At 34.1% G+C, this 17,779-nt stretch overlaps 1 protein-coding gene across 1 annotated transcript in view; it reads right to left on the bottom strand.

Annotated features, from left to right (window-relative positions):
• Nucleotides 1-17,779, bottom strand: part of LOC131157348 (uncharacterized) — a 98,958-nt gene that overhangs the window by 37,217 nt on the left and 43,962 nt on the right. Inside the window, exon 8 of the mRNA XM_058111422.1 lies at nt 142-201. Within this exon, the coding sequence (XP_057967405.1) occupies nt 142-201 (60 nt within the window). The remainder of the gene's footprint in view (nt 1-141; nt 202-17,779) is intronic.

The raw sequence follows: 17,779 nt of genomic DNA on the forward strand, positions 1-17,779 counted from the left end.
TCCTCTGACTTCCTGATATCATCATATTTAACCAACATATCATCTTTACCTAAACAAATGTGAAGGAAAAAAAAAGGAAAACAGCATATCCAGCATTGAAAAGTCAATAGAAACTCGTCATCCAGAAAGTACAATCCTTACTTCTTCAGATCCCATGGGAGGTTGCCGTGGTTTTCCCCAAACTAGTGTTAATTTATCAAACTGCCAACAGGGGAAGAAAACATTAATTTAAAATGCAACATGACAAAATAAGTTTGTGCATTCATCAATATTAAAATTTATATAAACAAAAACATATATAAAGCTTAATTAAAATTGCATCTTGATAACCTCAATAATATATAATATCAATTATTAAAAAAAAAATTGTAGAAAAAGGTCGACAAGATTAAGTACTTTTAAAGCTTGATAAACATTGTTGGCCCAATACCTAAAAGCTTAAGCTTTTAGGTAAAGTGATCATCTAACATGGTGTCGGAGCTGGTTAGCAGGAGGCCCTAGGTTCTAGTCTTATTGCCCACAATTTATTGTGTGGTGTTTAAAAAAAAATTATTGTGTTTCCTAAAATGGGTGTCATTTATTGTTTGTTTATCTGCCAACATGCTGTCAGGCTGCCCGTGTGGAGGAGTGTAAAAGTTTGATATACATTGTTGGCCCACAATCTACAAGCTTAAGCTTTTAGGTAAAGTGGTTCTAACAAATACAAAGCAAGCATGTCTGCTTTTCTAACCACCATGAGTTAAAATGATAGTAATGTAATTTGGAAAAAGGCAGCAAAATTTGCATGTAACAATAATAGTAATTTGATAAAAGAATAGATCTTTTCTATACAGTGACTTTATTTAATGTGTCAAATGACCCTGCACCTAAAAGATCAAGCTGTTAGCCAGTTCAGTTGCAGACCAACAATGTATATCAAGCCTTAACATTCCCCAGCACGTGCAGCCCGATCGTATGTGGAGAGGTAACAATGAATAACACCCATTATGGGGAAAAGGATAATTTTTAAACACCAAATAATCAACATGGGGAAAGATAAAGAACTCGGAACCTCCCAGTGACCATGCATACAATGTTAAGTCACAACTCCACCTAAAAGCTTAACCTGTTAGGTTGTGGGCCAACAATGCATATCAAGCCTCAACAACGTGCATGCTGGACTATTAAAGAGCATGATCACCAATGAATGCGCAAATCATGGTATAAAAATGTCATTGCAATTCATATCAGCTGGTAGATTAGCATGTACATGATCAGCACCATATCAAAAGGTGTGATGTGTCACACAAAGGTTTCTCAAAAGTCCCCAGATAAATACACAGAATGAGGACCACCAAAACTAGCATAACAAATCTAAATCAAACCATACTCATTTTTTATATAAGTAAAACAAATTCATAACATGTCAATGCAAATTTCAAAACACACACATACAAGAACATATACCTTCAGAATAGAGACAACAAAACATAAAAGCGCAGTGCAGACCTCATTCATGATTCACTGGAGGACAACCAGGCTCTATCATTCATCTTCTACATTTAATGAAAAAGAAAATAAAACAAAATGGGGAACTGCCCAATATGCGAGCAGCCAGGATAAAACACATGATCATGCATTTAATCATACTTTTAGGAATATCTTGATTACATTATGATTCAAGGAAAACTAAAAGAAAAACCAAAAGATTTAAGGGACAAGAGGCTAACCTCTCAAATTGAGAGGAAGACAATCCCTGATGCTTAAGTTGGGATCTTATCATTTTTAAAAAGAACAAAATATCAAAACAATAAAATTCATTTCTAAACTCCTAAAAGTGATGACATCAATCATAGTTTGCTCCAGAGATCTTTTATAGAGATTTAAAAAAAAAAAAAAAAAAAACAGAAAAGAATTCAAATAAGTTCAAGTCCACAATTAAAATATATTTGGTCTTTTCAATGATGTGGTGCTCATTTCTTTAAAATTAGTCTTCTTTTGTATCTACCTCATTTTTTAGAGCTTATGGTAGATGACCAGTATTGGATGTATAACAACCAGAGAGACTGCCACATGCTGACAGGCTAAAAGGAAAAAAAATGTAGAAACAAAAAGGGAGAAAATGAAAAATGTGGCAGTTTCTCAAGGGATCAAAGCAGGCTGCATGCACAGAGGCAGATGATTGGATCACAGAGAAATTCACTATTGGAAGTGGCCCATTCACAAAGCCAAACACATTTTCAAATATCAAAATTAAAAAGATAGATCAGTTACTAGTTACTACTGAGTGTCATAGGCTCAATGACCAAACTGAAAAACAATCAAATCTATTTGGCTGCTTCCAGGGTCTTTCAACAGCCTAATACAACAATACTGATTGCCAACTGGTTTTTTTTTTTTTTTTTAATGATAACAAAAGAAGATATATTAAATAAAGAGAGAAGGTACATCATGTGGGAAAAAGGAGTCCACTAAATAAAGGAAAAATTAAAAAGAGAGAAAAAAAAATTAAAAAAAAAAAGAACAAAGCTCACAAAGTAAAACTAAAACATATTAGCCAAGGAACCCCTTTTCAAACCCTTCATCATAGTTTACTGAGCATTTCAAATTCACTAATTCCCTTTGTCCCTTCATCTTTCAACTTCTACCACCATCCATACGCACTTCATTTCCGCCAATCAAGGTCTTAAATTCTGATTTCGAGTAAAATTTCAAAGCTCCAAAAGTACAGAAATTTCGATTTCAATTTGAAAAAAGATGGAAATTAGTAGGAAACCATGGATTAGATTTACAGGACTAAGTTAAAGGCCCATTTCTATAAACTGGAACTGACATAAAACTGCCCAAAAGCTAACCCTGGTTTTGTGAAATATTAATAATACCTGGGCTGGGCTTCAAAGCCCATGCCATTCCCCTGGGGTTAGCATGCTACATCCCATTCCTTTGCACAGCCAAGGCCATTCCACTCCTTCTCACATGATTATCCTTCATAGAAATCTTAGCAGCATCTAATGCGCAGCACAACTGACATTCAGCAATGCATTACCAGGCATCACGACCTGCATCGCACCCCCACACCAATCACAGAGCGTATTGCTTCCAGTCATCACCTTCTTGCTCCACAAGCAATTAGTGTTCTGCAGTCCCGCATCAATAATAGGAACCATCACACCAAGTTTCTTGGCCATCAATAATAGGAACCCAACTCAAATCCTCTCCATCCATTTCCTGTCATTCCTCCGGAGACAACCGAATAGCACTTACCATTCCAGCCAGACCCTGACTCCAAGAACTTCCCCACTTTCATTTATCGATTCGCCAAACAATACGTGACACTACCAACGTGAGTGCTCCTAGTAAGCCCAACCCTACCTTCCAAACATGGACGACTGCCCCTCCAGGAACCACTTAACTAATGATGAAGATAACCTTAGCCATCAATTACGTTTAGGGTTCCATTCCAACCATGGTTTTAAATTTCCACAAAATTGTAGAAATTTCCGTCGAAATTTCCAATTTCCGTCACCCTCAAAATTGAAATGGTAATCAATTTATGTCTTGCATAATTTCCATCGAAATCTCATCGAATCATCCAAAATTTATCAAATTCTCAAAATTTTTGCGAAACTTGTTGAAATTTTGACTATGGAATGAAATTTCCTCAAATTTCAAATGAAAGATTTATGAGTGAAGTGAAATTTCTCTCTTAATTTATTTTATTTATTTTTATCAAAACAAAAGATTATCACAATTGATTTTGAAATTATATTAAAAAATAAACTTACAACAACATTTTTTATTTAACCATTCATGTCTAAATTATCATCATTTCTATAATATATAATATTTATATGATTTATGAATTTCATTTGTTTAACTGAATATGTTTAATGCATATTATCGTACAAATACATTTGATACACATACTATATTACAACTTTTCCACCCCATACACAACATAGATGTATTTAACTGGTAATATATTAGTCCTAAAACTTACATTATTACATCTGCTAACCATTCCTAAAGTTTCGCAAAGAATTTCATGCTTTACTACTGAATTCTTTTTATTTTTCAAATTGAAATTGAAATTGACATCGAAATCAAAATTTCTGTCAAAATTTCAATACTTTTGGAGCTTTGAAATTTGAGTCGAAATCGAAATTTAAGACCTTGATTCCAACACAATGAAGAACCCGCCTTTTCCACTCTATCTAGTTTGAGATTGAAGGATTTCCATTCTCTCTGAACATCAAGAATCCTCTTCTTTCATGACCTACAACCGCCATTGTCACACACTAAACTAGGGAGAAGATGGGTAGAGAGGTTGCTTAGGGAGAGATGACATTCTTCCATCCATTACATCTGCCAGCCACAACTTGAATAATTCCTTTTCAATTCCTATCTTTGAATTGAACTGAACAGTTCTAATAAAAGAAAATGACCTTTTTTAAAAGAATGCAAGAAAAGACCTGCCCATTTTTTTTCACTTAATGTTAATTTTCTAAGATTTAAATTTTTTTCAATTTTAACACAGATTTTGAACTATAGAACAAATTAATATAATTTTTCTAACAATCTGATTGTCCACGTTGGATAATCAGCATGATCTATTAGCCATATTAATTAGAAATTTATGCACAAAGAGGCCAAAAATATTGACTTGAGGACAAATTTCATAGTCATCCAAATGTTGGTAATCTTGATATAAAAACTTTAACTGTAACATTATCAATGTATTCACATAGAAAATTTTTAAACATTTATCTCTAGACTTAAGAAAAATAAGTATTTTTAACATCAAAAAAATTTTGTTCTTGAATAGCAACTTAAAATAAATGCATTTAATTATGTGATTATAATATTATAAATTTTGTAATTTAATTTTAAGTACATATATTTTCACTCTGGATAGAATCCTAAAATAGCATTTACTTAAAAAATAACTCCAACTCTGAGGCACTCAATGCCTTAAACTCTTTCAGTCTTTCCACACATAGCCGGTCTAGGGTAAAGGAGAAGGGTTAGCGTTAGGCAGCTGAGAGCCAGTGTAAAGTTCTCACATCTTTATGAAATGAATCCTCACCAATTATTCATTAGGGTGTTTCCTAGAAGAGACGCATTGCACTTCCACCACCTGGGTGTAGTTAAAAGAAAGGACAAGTGTAGGCTAGGTCATTGTCCTAAAACGACACGCTATATCATCACCTAAGTATGGTGTCAAATATGCAAAGGTTCTCGCATAATTCATGTGGGTGGTAAAAGAAGCTAGTTCAGGGTACTAGGGTTAAACTAGCAACTTGGAACATCAAGACACTCACTGGCATAGTTGTTATATCTTATGATTTGTGATTTAATTCATATGATCCATTTCAATTATTGACTAAATCGACTTGAATTGCACTATTGAAATTGTCTTAAATTTCCATGAAATTGTCGAAATTTCCGGTTTCCATCACCCTCAAAATCGAAATGGTAGTTGATTTTCATCTTGCATAATTTCCATCGAAATCTCAACGAATGATCCCGAAATTTATTGAAATCTCGAAATTTCAGCGAAACTTATCGAAATTTTAACCATACAATGAAATTTCCTTGAAATTCAAATAAGAGATTTAGGAGTGAAGCGAAATTTCTCTCAATTTATTTTATTTATTTTTATAGAAACAAAATATTATGACAAATGCTTTGAAATTATATGAAAAAATAAACTTACAGCAGCATTTTATTTAACCATTTATGTCTAAATTATCATTATTTGTATAATAAATAATATTTAAATGATTTATGAATTTCATTTGTATGAGCTGAATATGTTTACTATACATTATCTTACAAATATGTTTGATACACATACTATATTACAACTTTTCAACCTCATACACAACATAGATGTGTTTAACTTGTAATATATTTGTCTTAAAACTTACATTATTTTGTTTGTTAACCATTTCTAAAGTTTCACAAAGAATTACACGCTTTACTACTGATTTCCATTATTTTTTCAAATCGAAATCGAAATTTCCGTTGAAATTTCCATACTTTTGGAGCTTCGAAATTTTAGTCGAAATCGAAATTTAAGACCTTGGCCTTTACAAAACCAGCCTTCATTCTTGGAGGAATATAGTGTTCTACCATTGAGAAGAAGAGATGAAGAACACTCATTGGCTAAGGTAGTACTCATCCTTCATTATGTTTCTAAGATTCAAAGTTTGGTTATTTTTGCAGTTTGTTCAAGTATTATCATTTTTTTAAGGTTGATTAATTTTTTTCTTTTTAATTTTAGAAAGAATATGCATGAAATATTTTTTTAATTGTTGATAAACACCAGAATTTCAGTTTTTTAATTATTTTTTCTTGATTCTTTACTTAAACAGCATAAATTTCATTTTTTTAATTAATATTTCTTGACTCATTCCTTTTAGGGAAAGCATAACATGAAATATGATTTTTGGTATTGCCAAAATTTAAATGTATTTACAATTATGCTTGTTGTTTGTATATCAATATATGCATGTCATTTAGAATTAATTTTCGAATTCGTACCAAATCTTACAATTCAAATCAATTCTCAATTCCCAAAATTGGAATTTCGATTCTCAAATCTCAATGACAACTATGCTTAGTGGCATAGAGGTAGTTGACACAATGATAAGAAGAAAAATTAACATAACTTGTCTTCAAGATATTAAGGGGCAGGAGAAATAGCTTGAGAAATTGAAAAATCACGGTTTAAAAGCTTTGTACACTAGGAGGGAAAAACATAGAATTGGAGTAGGAATCATTGTAAACAAAGATCTAAAAGATAGTGTTGAAAACATTAAAAGAGTAGGAGATAGAATTATAAAAATCATGATGGTCTTAGGACAAGAGATAATAAATGTCATCAATGCATATGCTCCTCAAATAGGCTTTGCAGACCCTTTTTAAAGGCAACTTTTAGAATATGCAGATAGTGTAATACAAGGGATCTCATGGAGCAAGAATATTAGCGGATTTGGATGGTCACGTTAGAAAGGACAACAAAAGTTATGAGACGATACATGGAGAACATGTAAATAAACATAATAATGAGGCTAGTGATATGATCTTTTAGACTTCGCAATGTCATAAGATCATATAATAGTAAATACTTGTTTTGCAAAAAGAGGAGACGCTAAATAACCTTCAAGAGTGGTCAAATAGATCTTTTATTTAACCTAGGGACTAGATCAATTGACCTCCAGAAAACGGTAGCCCTTAAAACGGCCTGCACTATAAGCCCAAAGAGAAGCTCAACACTGCACCGTCTCAAAAAGGCACCATTGATGATCCCTCATGGAAAAACTTAAGCATTCTTTTCCAGCCAAATTCCCATAACACAGCACAAAGCGCAAACCTCCATAGCCTCTTAACATCTTCACCTTTCTAAGAACCAGGAAAGGAAATAGTCAAGAGCTCCCCTACTGATTTCAGACAAACCCACATTTCACCAAGTTGTTCAAAAAGTGTATTCCCCAAGCCCCATGCAAATGAATAATGTAAAAACAAATAAGATGCATCCTTGGAGCTGTTTCCACACATAAGACACATATCAGGGGACAAAGCTTTAGAAAGCCTCCTACTCCAGCAGATTCTTGGTGTTGACTCCATTTAGTGCCACCAGCCAAACAAACACGTTTACCTTAGAAGGAACTTTAGCGTCTCAAATACCACAATAGAGAAGAAAAACCACATCAGGTTTAGTAAGGTGGGAATAGAAAGATTTACATGAATAATCCCCCAGTGAGTCCAAGGACTGAACTCTACCATCACTGCTACAGGATATATGGCAACCGTCCAGCATAAAAAAGGCACACTATGACACTCTCAAGAGTTTCTTAAGCCCAAATAAGAATCCACCCTTTATCTTCAATGCCATATTTACTTCGTAGTAATTTTTTTTATGCCAAAGGAAAAACACCTCTATCGATGTCCATTTTTTACCTTTTTTTTTTTTAATAATAAAAGAAGGAATATTAGATAGAGAAAGAGAAATTACAACAAAAAAGGACAGGAAGTCAACCCCGTAAAAATAAAAAATAAAATAAAATAAAAATAAATAAAATAAAAATAAAATGAAAAAAATAAAATTTAAATAATAAAAATTACTAATTAAACAAGGAACCCCCTCTTCAATCATTTTCCTTCATAATTCACCTAACACTTAAGTTAGCTAACTCCCAGTCTCCCATAAACCCTTTTTTGCTCTACTTTTACACCCAGCAAAAGGCTCTTCATTTCCCCCCAGGATCACAAAACTTTAACTGAATTTCTCCATGAGATCTTGAACTTCTAAATCCTTCCTTGAAATCTCCTCCATTGGTGTCGGTAAAAACTGTCCTTGCACTGCAGTTCATTAACCAAATCATCATTGTAAAATATAGAGACTCCCTCCAATCCTTCCAAAGGGATGGATGCACATATGGTCCCCCAAAACATCACTAGGATCGAAAACATATCCAGATTGTTCCCTAATTTCATCCAATAGTAAACCCCCGCCACAATCAAACTCACTAAGACCATCGCTTTCATTATTAGGTAAATCCCCTCCCCCATTTCATTGCCTCCTTTCCTTAGCTAACCCTATCACAAGAATTGTCCGTTTTTTCTTAGCATTTATGTCTTCCACAATAAGTCAATAACTAACTCTCCTTCTAAATTCCTCTTTAAAATCTTTGGCACAACCTCACCAGAATGCTTTCTCTTATTTTCAAACAAACTTTTCGTTTCCACACCCATATGTACAATCTTCCGACGAGTATAAGCCTCGGACCCCTTAAACTCCTTTGCCTTAATGTCTGAGGCATCAGATAAGCAAACCAAAACACCATCACCTTTGTACACCTTTCTTGCAGCAACCTCTTGCCCCTCCACAAAACCAGAATCTTTAACCATTTTTTAACACTTTTAGTTATTTCCTTATTGTCGTCAAGAATTTTTTCCGAATTTGAGCTACCGGTTTCCTGTGATTGCTTCACTATATGATCTGTTCCACTTGAATATTGGGGAACTGGAGATAGATTTTGGCCTTCATTTACAGATGGATGACAATCCTTCTTCCCTATATTCTCCACCTGCATAGTGGGGCTTGAAAATTGGGTATCTTGGGCCTGCCCATGATTGGTCCAATCCTCCTTTCCCTTAGGCCGGCTATTCAAAATAGGGCCCTGAAAATCTTGGGCCTGTCATTTATGAATGACCCAATCATCCTTTCCCTTAGACTGCACATCTGAAATAGGGCCCTGCAAATTATGGGCCTGTTCGATTAATAATCACATTTCATATAAAAATGAGACATCTCCTTTTTCCATTAATTACCCAGGTCCAATTAAATAACCAATCAGCCCAGTCCAGATTTTTGTCTTCCTCTTCCCCTACCATGCCTCAATTGGAGCTGCACCATCATCCAAAACCCTAACCGCCATTGTAGTATCAGCATGCTTGACTGCCTAAGCAATACAAACATGCACCCAAGGTCTTAGATTTCGATTTTGACTCAAATTTCGAAGCTCCCAAAGTACGGAAATTTCTATGGAAATTTTGATTTCGATGTAAATTTCGATTTCTATTTTGAAAAATGATGGAAATCAGTAGTAAAGCATGGAATTCTTTTATGAAGCTTTAGAAATGATTAATAGACATAATAATGTAAGTTTTAGGACTAATGTATTACAAGTAAATACATCTATGCTGTGTATGAGGTGGAGAATTTGTAATATAATATGTGCATCAAACATATTTACAAGATAATGTATATTAAACATATTTAGTGAATCATTTAATACAAATGGAATTCATAAATCATTTAAATATTATTTATTATACAAATAATGATAATTTAGACATGAATGGTTAAATAAAATGTTGTTGAAGGTTTATTTTTTCATATAATTTCAAAAGAACTTGTAATAATCTTTTGTTTCAATAAAAATAAATAAAAAAATTTAAGAGAGAAATTTCACTTCACTCCTAAATCACTCATTTGAATTCCAAGGAAATTTCATTGCATAGTTCAAATTTCGACAAGTTTCGCTAAAATTTCGAGATTTCGATAAATTTCGGATGATTCATTGAGATTTTGATGGAAATTATGCAAGAAGGAAATCGACTAGCATTTCAATTTCAAGGGTCACGGAAATCGGAAATTTCAATGGAAATTTCAACAATTTCGTGGAAATTTAAGATCATGCATGCACCTTTGGCTCGAAATCTTCTAGTGCCGGTCGCCTGCAATATTCGACTTGACCTCAGCCCCACATCGAATGCACATATCATCTATCGCATTTGCATCATGATTTCCTTGTTGGAACTTTGCTTTCACAGCCTTCCCCTTCACTTGCCTTCCCTTTCATCACCACTTGACTCCACAATCTGGGCACTGAAGGCCTACCCACCCCCGTGCCTTGTGATTGAAACCCAAACTCTTTGGCTAGTTCACAGAACTTGCACACAAAGTTGCACCTGCCAACCACTTTTGCTCCACCAGGGATAAACATAGAGAACATCTTACCATTCCAACCCAACCCTAACTCTTAAAACTTCCCCACCCTAGTCCACTTGATCAACATCCAAAATAGCATATTAACCATTCGGAACTTTCAAGAACCCCTAACCAACCGAACAAAATCAGTAAGACCATTGGCAAACCAGAGGACTGCATCTTTCGGAAGATTAATCCATCTATTCCAAGCAGGATTTTTCTCAAGCACAAACGAAAATTGAAACTCTCTCCCCTTGTCCAATCTCAAATCAAAGGTCTTCCCTTCATGAACTTTGACATCACCTACTACATTCAAACCCATAGGAGATTCATTAGTGTGAGAGAGGGAGAGAGAGGAAGTTGTTTTGCACAAGATAAGAAAGACATAGCTCCACAATAAGGATCTTATCCCATTGACCGGGTATTTTTTAACCTGCTAAAATGCAATGCTTGCTTTTAATTGCACAATTGAGCGAGTTAGAGGTATTGATTAGCATTTATCCTTGTTTTTGTTTGTTTTTCTTGATAAGGATAAGGTTATTTGGAATTCCAAGCACCCTTAGAGGACAACAAAGTTATTTTCCTTGCCCTCAAGGGCGCTCTTGGAAAAAGGAAGTTTTTAGCCTCCTAGCTCTCTTATTATAAATAAGAGGCTAAGGGAGAGGCTTAGGGGCGCCACCATTGAGAAAGGAGGAAGCTTACGTTAAATCCTTGGGGGAACAAGCATTCACAAAGGAGGGAATATTGGAAACACACGCTCATTACACAAAAAAGAGGGAGAGAAGACACACACAAGAGGAAAGAGGAACACACATACATTCCCAAGCAAAAAAACCTCAAGTATAATATGAAGATAACACTATTTCTCTTGCCCTAAAGGATTCGTTGGTATTGAGGTCTAGGAATTCTTGTGTTTTCTTTTATCATATGATTTCATCATCCTACAAGGTATGCCCTACATCCATGGATAAGTTTCTATGTGATTAGTTTGCAAACAAGTTTTGTTAAGTGTGTTTCATAAGATTGTGGAAGGATTTTTTAAATGACCAACTATTATTCTTCTCTTCAAGCTAGTCTTGTGCTTGCACGAATGATGCATGCTTTATGATGCGTTGATTGAATGGATCAAGTAGTTTTTTTATGAAAATCATCATATAGCATTATGTGATTTCTTTCTTGTTGTACGTAGTGTCTGAGAGCCATGTGGCAGTTGAATAGAGAGAGAGATAGGAAAGAAAAGTGAGAGCTAGAAAGTAGAAGTAGAAGGGCAATAACCAGTGGCTGGAGCAGTAGCCATAATGGCAGCAGCACTGCTGCTATAGAACCAGAACAATTGAAGGGGGGAGAGAGAGAGAGGAAGGAAAAGTTCTTTGGCGAGATTTCAATATCCTGAATGGCCCGGCAAAGACAGGTGATTTGGGACAGTAAGACAAGGGTGGTGAGTGGTAGGTGCAGCAGACGGCAGACATAGTCGCAGCATGCACAGTGGTATATACACAACAAAGGGGGTGTTGTTATGGCATTTTTCCAGCAGCCTTGGAGTGGTCGACAGGCATCAGAAGTCAAGGCCTGGAGGCGGTGAGGACTGAAACCGGCGAAAGGCGGTGGCACTGCTCCACACCACCTGCTGCAATTCTAGGGTTTGCAAAACCCAAGTTACATATTGGGAAGATGGTGGATAAGGGGGTCACGTGATCCCCCCCCCCCCCCCAACATGCTCTTTTAGTTGGCTACACCGAGTTGACTCAGTATTAATTTTATTTTATTTTATTTTAATTTCCTTCCTAATTTTAAATTGATAAACAATATAAAAAATATTTAAAAAGTATATAAAATATTCATTGAAAAATGTAAATTTTTTTTTAGTTCTTTTCCTTTTTATTCTATTAATTTATTATCATTATTAGTATTATAAGTTATTAATTATTAGAATTATTAGTTACTTATTATTTTAGTTAGTATTAATACTAATGTTATTCTTGTATTATTATTATTATTATTGTAATTACCAATAATCCTCATTATTGTTATTATTAGTCATTATTGCTATCATTATTGTAGTATTATTATATTTATTATTGTGATCAACATTTTAAAATGTGAAGACGTAAGGCAAGGCGTATTAGCCCTTAAGAGGTGAGACATAAGCCTTGAGGCGTTGGGGCATAAGCTTTTTAAGAATTTGGTTTTATGATGAAAATATGTCAATAAATTTTGTATATTTTAAAAAAAAGGAAAAATTAATAAAATCAAAAATATAATGTAAGAAAGAAAAATTATATATACTTTGCAAACTACTTGTTGGCATTCAAAAATTGCAAACTTAAATACATGACATAAATCTTGACAAGAGATAGCTAAACTATTACAAAGTTAAAAATATTTTCATGATCTAAACAACTCTCAATTATTTTGGAAAGATTGAGGTCCAAGAGTTCTAGAAATCAACTCATATTATGACATTCCTTTTATACAAACATATTAAAATTTTTTAACCAATTCTTACTTGAGAATCACACACCCATATGCCTCACCTAAAAAGGCGCAAAAGGCATGCCTTCTGTAAAAATGTGTAACCCTCAACATGAAATGCGCTAGCCTTTTTGGAATTTGGTATTTTAGATTGAGCCTCAAGGTTAGGCATGTTGAGTATTGAGGCGAGCCTCAATTGAGCCTTTTAAAACACTGATTGTGATGATTATTATACTTATTATTACTACTACTATTATTATTATTATTATAACCTAGGCCCTTATTTATTTATTTTATTCATTTATCCATTATTGGAAAAGGATGAAAAATTCAAAATAAAAATAAAAATAAACCATTAACAATCCAAAAAAATGGAAAAAAAAAAATCTAGAAAATTCCCTAAAAATGAAAAATAAAAGGCCAAAAAAAAAAAATTTGGATGCTAGAAACTTTTGAATAATTTCCATTTAAAGCATTCGGGCTAATAAGGCCAGCCCTCGCGCCACCTATTCCTTTATATCCATTTTGGGCATACAAAGGGGATATTCCATCTCCTCATCCTATATTCCTTTCTCATATAGAAACATAGGATTCACAATGCCTTCCTTCTTTCTAACTTAAAACACTTCCCTTCTAATCACCCTATCCAAGAACTACCAAATAACTCTGTGATAAGCCTTCTCAAAATCTAATTTAAAAACAATGCCCTTCTTCTTTCTATGACAAACATCCTCCACCACCTCACTAGCAAGCAAAATAGCATCCACAATCTGCCTCTCACAAAAGCACTTTGAGCAGGGAAATATCATTACTAAGGACAGAACTCAACCTATTAGCAGGCACCTTAGCAACTATCTTATGCATGATTGTTACTAAACTAATAGGCTGAAAATTCGATACCTCCACCAATCTACTCTTAGTGGGCACTAAGGTAATAATTTCCATGAAACTCATTAAAACCTTCATTAAATCCTCCCTCACCACATCCCAACACTCGTAGGGAAAACAAAAAGGGAAAAAAGGAACCACTCATCCTTCCCTAGATCCTTTTCCCTCTCTAGACCAAACACTATCGCCCAAACCTCCTCCTCAAAAGGCCTCACCAACCAAAAGATCTATATATGAAATAGGAGCCTCATCCTCTTTAGACTCCAACCCCTTAATCATTGAGCTTTCTAAACCTCCCTGAATAAATGAATTCTTAAAGAATTTAGTGACCTCTTACTATCATCCTAATATCAGTCGCTAATTCTACAGTCTTCAGCTCTATTTCTCTTATCTAAAGTACGCCTCATTTGCCAATTTGCCACCTTACAGAAAAAAATTTGAGTTACAATTTTGCTCCCTTGCCCATTTAAACTTAGGTTTTTTGCTCCAACTCATAATTCCTTTAAAAGTATGCCCTCTCTAACTCATTCTTCAAGCTCACTCACCTCCTTCCATATAAGACCCTCCTCAATCTACTTCCTATCAAGCACACACAGTTCACTCAATGTACTCACTTTTTTCCACTCTAAACATCTCCAAACATCTCTAAGTTCCATTTTTTTTAACACATCTTTAATCCCCTTTAGCTTCTTCATAAATATAAAACTTGCCAACCAACAACCTCACACCTACTCCATGTCTCCTCAATTGAATTTCAAAAACCATGACGATGATCTATTCGCATATTCTCAAACATTAAAAGGTGTAGGACCCTACCTAACATTCTACCCTTTCTATACTCCAGCCCAAAAGGAAAATGATCAAAATCAAGTCTAGCAAGAATCACACAAGTGACATGAGGAAACTCATCTTAGCTCCATCCTAGCCAACTAGTGGCCACCGCCATCCCCTCCCCTCCCCATTGGGGGGGGGTGTCAAGAAAATAAATCATTCTACAACGAAATATCTCTTAGACCACACTCCATAATGAAACTATTGCGAAATTAAAAGTTAAGAGTCATACAATGAAACTTCAAGAAATGGTAACTTAAAAAAAAAAAAAAACCCTAACTAACTAGAGACAAGGGTTTCAAAAAATCAGTTTGGTTTTACGTCCGAGAGATCAAGTACAGAAGATACATATTTATTAAAAAGATCAATGGCAAAGTTTAGGGAAAAGAACAGTGACTTGCACATGGTTTCTATTGGCCTAAAGAAAGCCCATGATACAGTACCTAAGGAAGTTGGTGAGTTCTAGAAAAAAGAGTACGTAGTAGATATATATATATATATATATATATATGTGTGTGTGTATGTGTGTGTGTGTGTCATTAAGAATATATAAAACAAAGTACTAAGTCTAATAACTAGTGTTAGAATTACAAATGAAGATTCAAGAGAATTTCATATCACAATAAGTGTATATCAAGGGTCTGCCTTGAGTCCCTGTTTTTTTGCATTAGTGATGAACTTACTAGGAATATGGAGGTCCCATGGTGTATGTTGTTTGCAAATGATATTTTTTAAATACAAAAACAACAACAAAACCAAATCTTAGTCCCACTAAGTGGGGTCGGTTATATGAATCCTTTTCCGTCAATTTATGCGATCATGGACCATTTCTTTTGATAGAATCAAGGATATTAAATCCTTACTTACTATCTCCTCCCAAGTTATTTTTGGTGTACCCCTACCCCTTCTACTGCCCCCCCCCCCCCACCCACAGTAACTAAGTTACTCTTCCTCACAGGTGCACTATAAGACCTACGTTGCAAGTGTCTATACCATCTAAGTCATCTCTCTTTTATCTTATCTTCTATAGGAGCTACACCTAACTTACCACTAATATGTTCATTCCTTAATTTATCTTTCAATGTTATACCACTCATCCATCTAAGCATTCTCATCTCGGCAACTTCTACATTTTGGATATTATGTTTCTTCATCGCCCAACATTCCAATCCATATAGCATAGCTGGTCTTATAGCTATCCTATAAAACTTTCTTTTCAATTTTAAGGGTATTCTACAATCATATAGCACACTTGAAGCACTTCTCCATTTTAACCAACCTGCTTTAACTCTATGCATTACATCATCTTCAATTTCTCCTTCAGCTTGCATAATAGATCCAAGGTATCGAAATCTACAAGTGCTATTTATTTCTTCATCATCAAGTTTAACTTTGTCTCCAATATTCCTCCTATCATTACTAAAATTACATTTCATATATTCTGTTTTATTTCTACTTATCCTAAAGCCTCTAGATTCCAAAGCTTCTCTTCATAATTCTAACTCAACCTCTACTCTGTCCCTAGTTTCGTCAATTAATACAATATCATTTGCAAACAACATACACCATGGAACCTCCTTTTGAATACTCTTAGTCAATTGGTCCATCACTAAAGCAAAAAGATAAGGACTCAAAGCAGATCCTTGATGTACACCTATGGTAATTGGAAATTCTCTAATTTCTCCATCTATAGTCCTTACACAAGTCATTACTCCATCGTACATACCCTTAATGACATCAGTATACCTACAACATACTCCCTTTTTTCTAAAACCCACCATAGAACTTTCCTAGGTATCCTATCATATGATTTCTCAAGGTCAATAAATATCATATGCAAGACCCTCATCTTTTCCCTAAACTTTTCCATTAATCTTCTTAAAAGATAAATAGCTTCTGTGGTAGATCTCCCGGGCATAAGACCAAATTGATTTTCTGAGATCTTCGTTTCTAACCTTAATCTTTGTTCAACTACCCTTTCCCATAATTTCATCGTATGACTCATAAGTTTAATTCCACGATAGTTATTACAATTTTGAATATCTCCTTTATTTTTTAATATAGGTATTAAAGTGCTTTTCCTCCATTCATCTGACATTTTCTTAGTTTTTACAATTGTATTAAATAAATTTGTTAACCACATAATTCCGTTATCACCCAAGCATTTCCAAACTTCAATTGGGATGTTATCTAGTCCCATAGTTTTTCCATTTTTCATCTTTTTTAATGCAAACTTAACTTCGTTAACTCTAATTTTGCGAATAAATCTTATATTTTTAATCTTTTCCTCATTTGACAATTCTAAGTTCAAGCCTTCTATTTGGTTTTCGTTAAACGAACTTACTAAAGTAACTTCGCCATCTTTCTTTAATATCTTCGTCCTTAAACAAGACAATATCATCCTCACTTTTTATACATTTTACATTTCCTAAGTCCTTGCTCTTCCTTTCTCTTCTTTAGCAAGTTTAAATATATCTCTTTCCCCTTCTTTTGTACCTAATCTATCATACAAACTATTAAATGATCTATATTTAGCTTCACTAACAACCCTTTTTGCATCTTTTCTTGCCTCCTTATATTTTTCAAAGTTATCTCTGTTTCTACATTTTTGCCACGTTTTATACCAAATTCTTTTTGTCTTTATAATTTTTTGTACATCTTTATCTTACCACCAACTTTCTTTGCTATTCGAGAATCTTCCCCTTGATTCACCTAAAATCTCTTTTGCTATCTTTTTAATAGAGCTAGCTAATCTATTCCAAAGAGTATTTGTATCTATCCCATTCTCTAAGGTCCAATCCCCATCTTTGATCATTTTATCTTTAAATTTTATTATATTTTCTCCTTTTAGGTTCCACCATCTAGTTCTCCTACACTGATTTATTTTATCCTTCTTCTTCCATTTTTTAATACATATATCTAACACTAAGACTATATTTTTTGACTGATGAAGCTAAAGGTGGAGTAGAATATAAGCTAGAATTAAGGAGTGAAGCTTTAGTAACTAGAGGTTTTAAGATATATAATTAAGTAGAAATAAGAAAAGATATAATTAATGTAATTTCGGCCACATTAGGTGGAATATTGGGGAAAAAATTAAATTGATTT

The sequence above is a fragment of the Malania oleifera genome, chromosome 6 (assembly GCF_029873635.1).
Source record: "Malania oleifera isolate guangnan ecotype guangnan chromosome 6, ASM2987363v1, whole genome shotgun sequence".
Lineage (NCBI taxonomy): Eukaryota > Viridiplantae > Streptophyta > Magnoliopsida > Santalales > Ximeniaceae > Malania > Malania oleifera.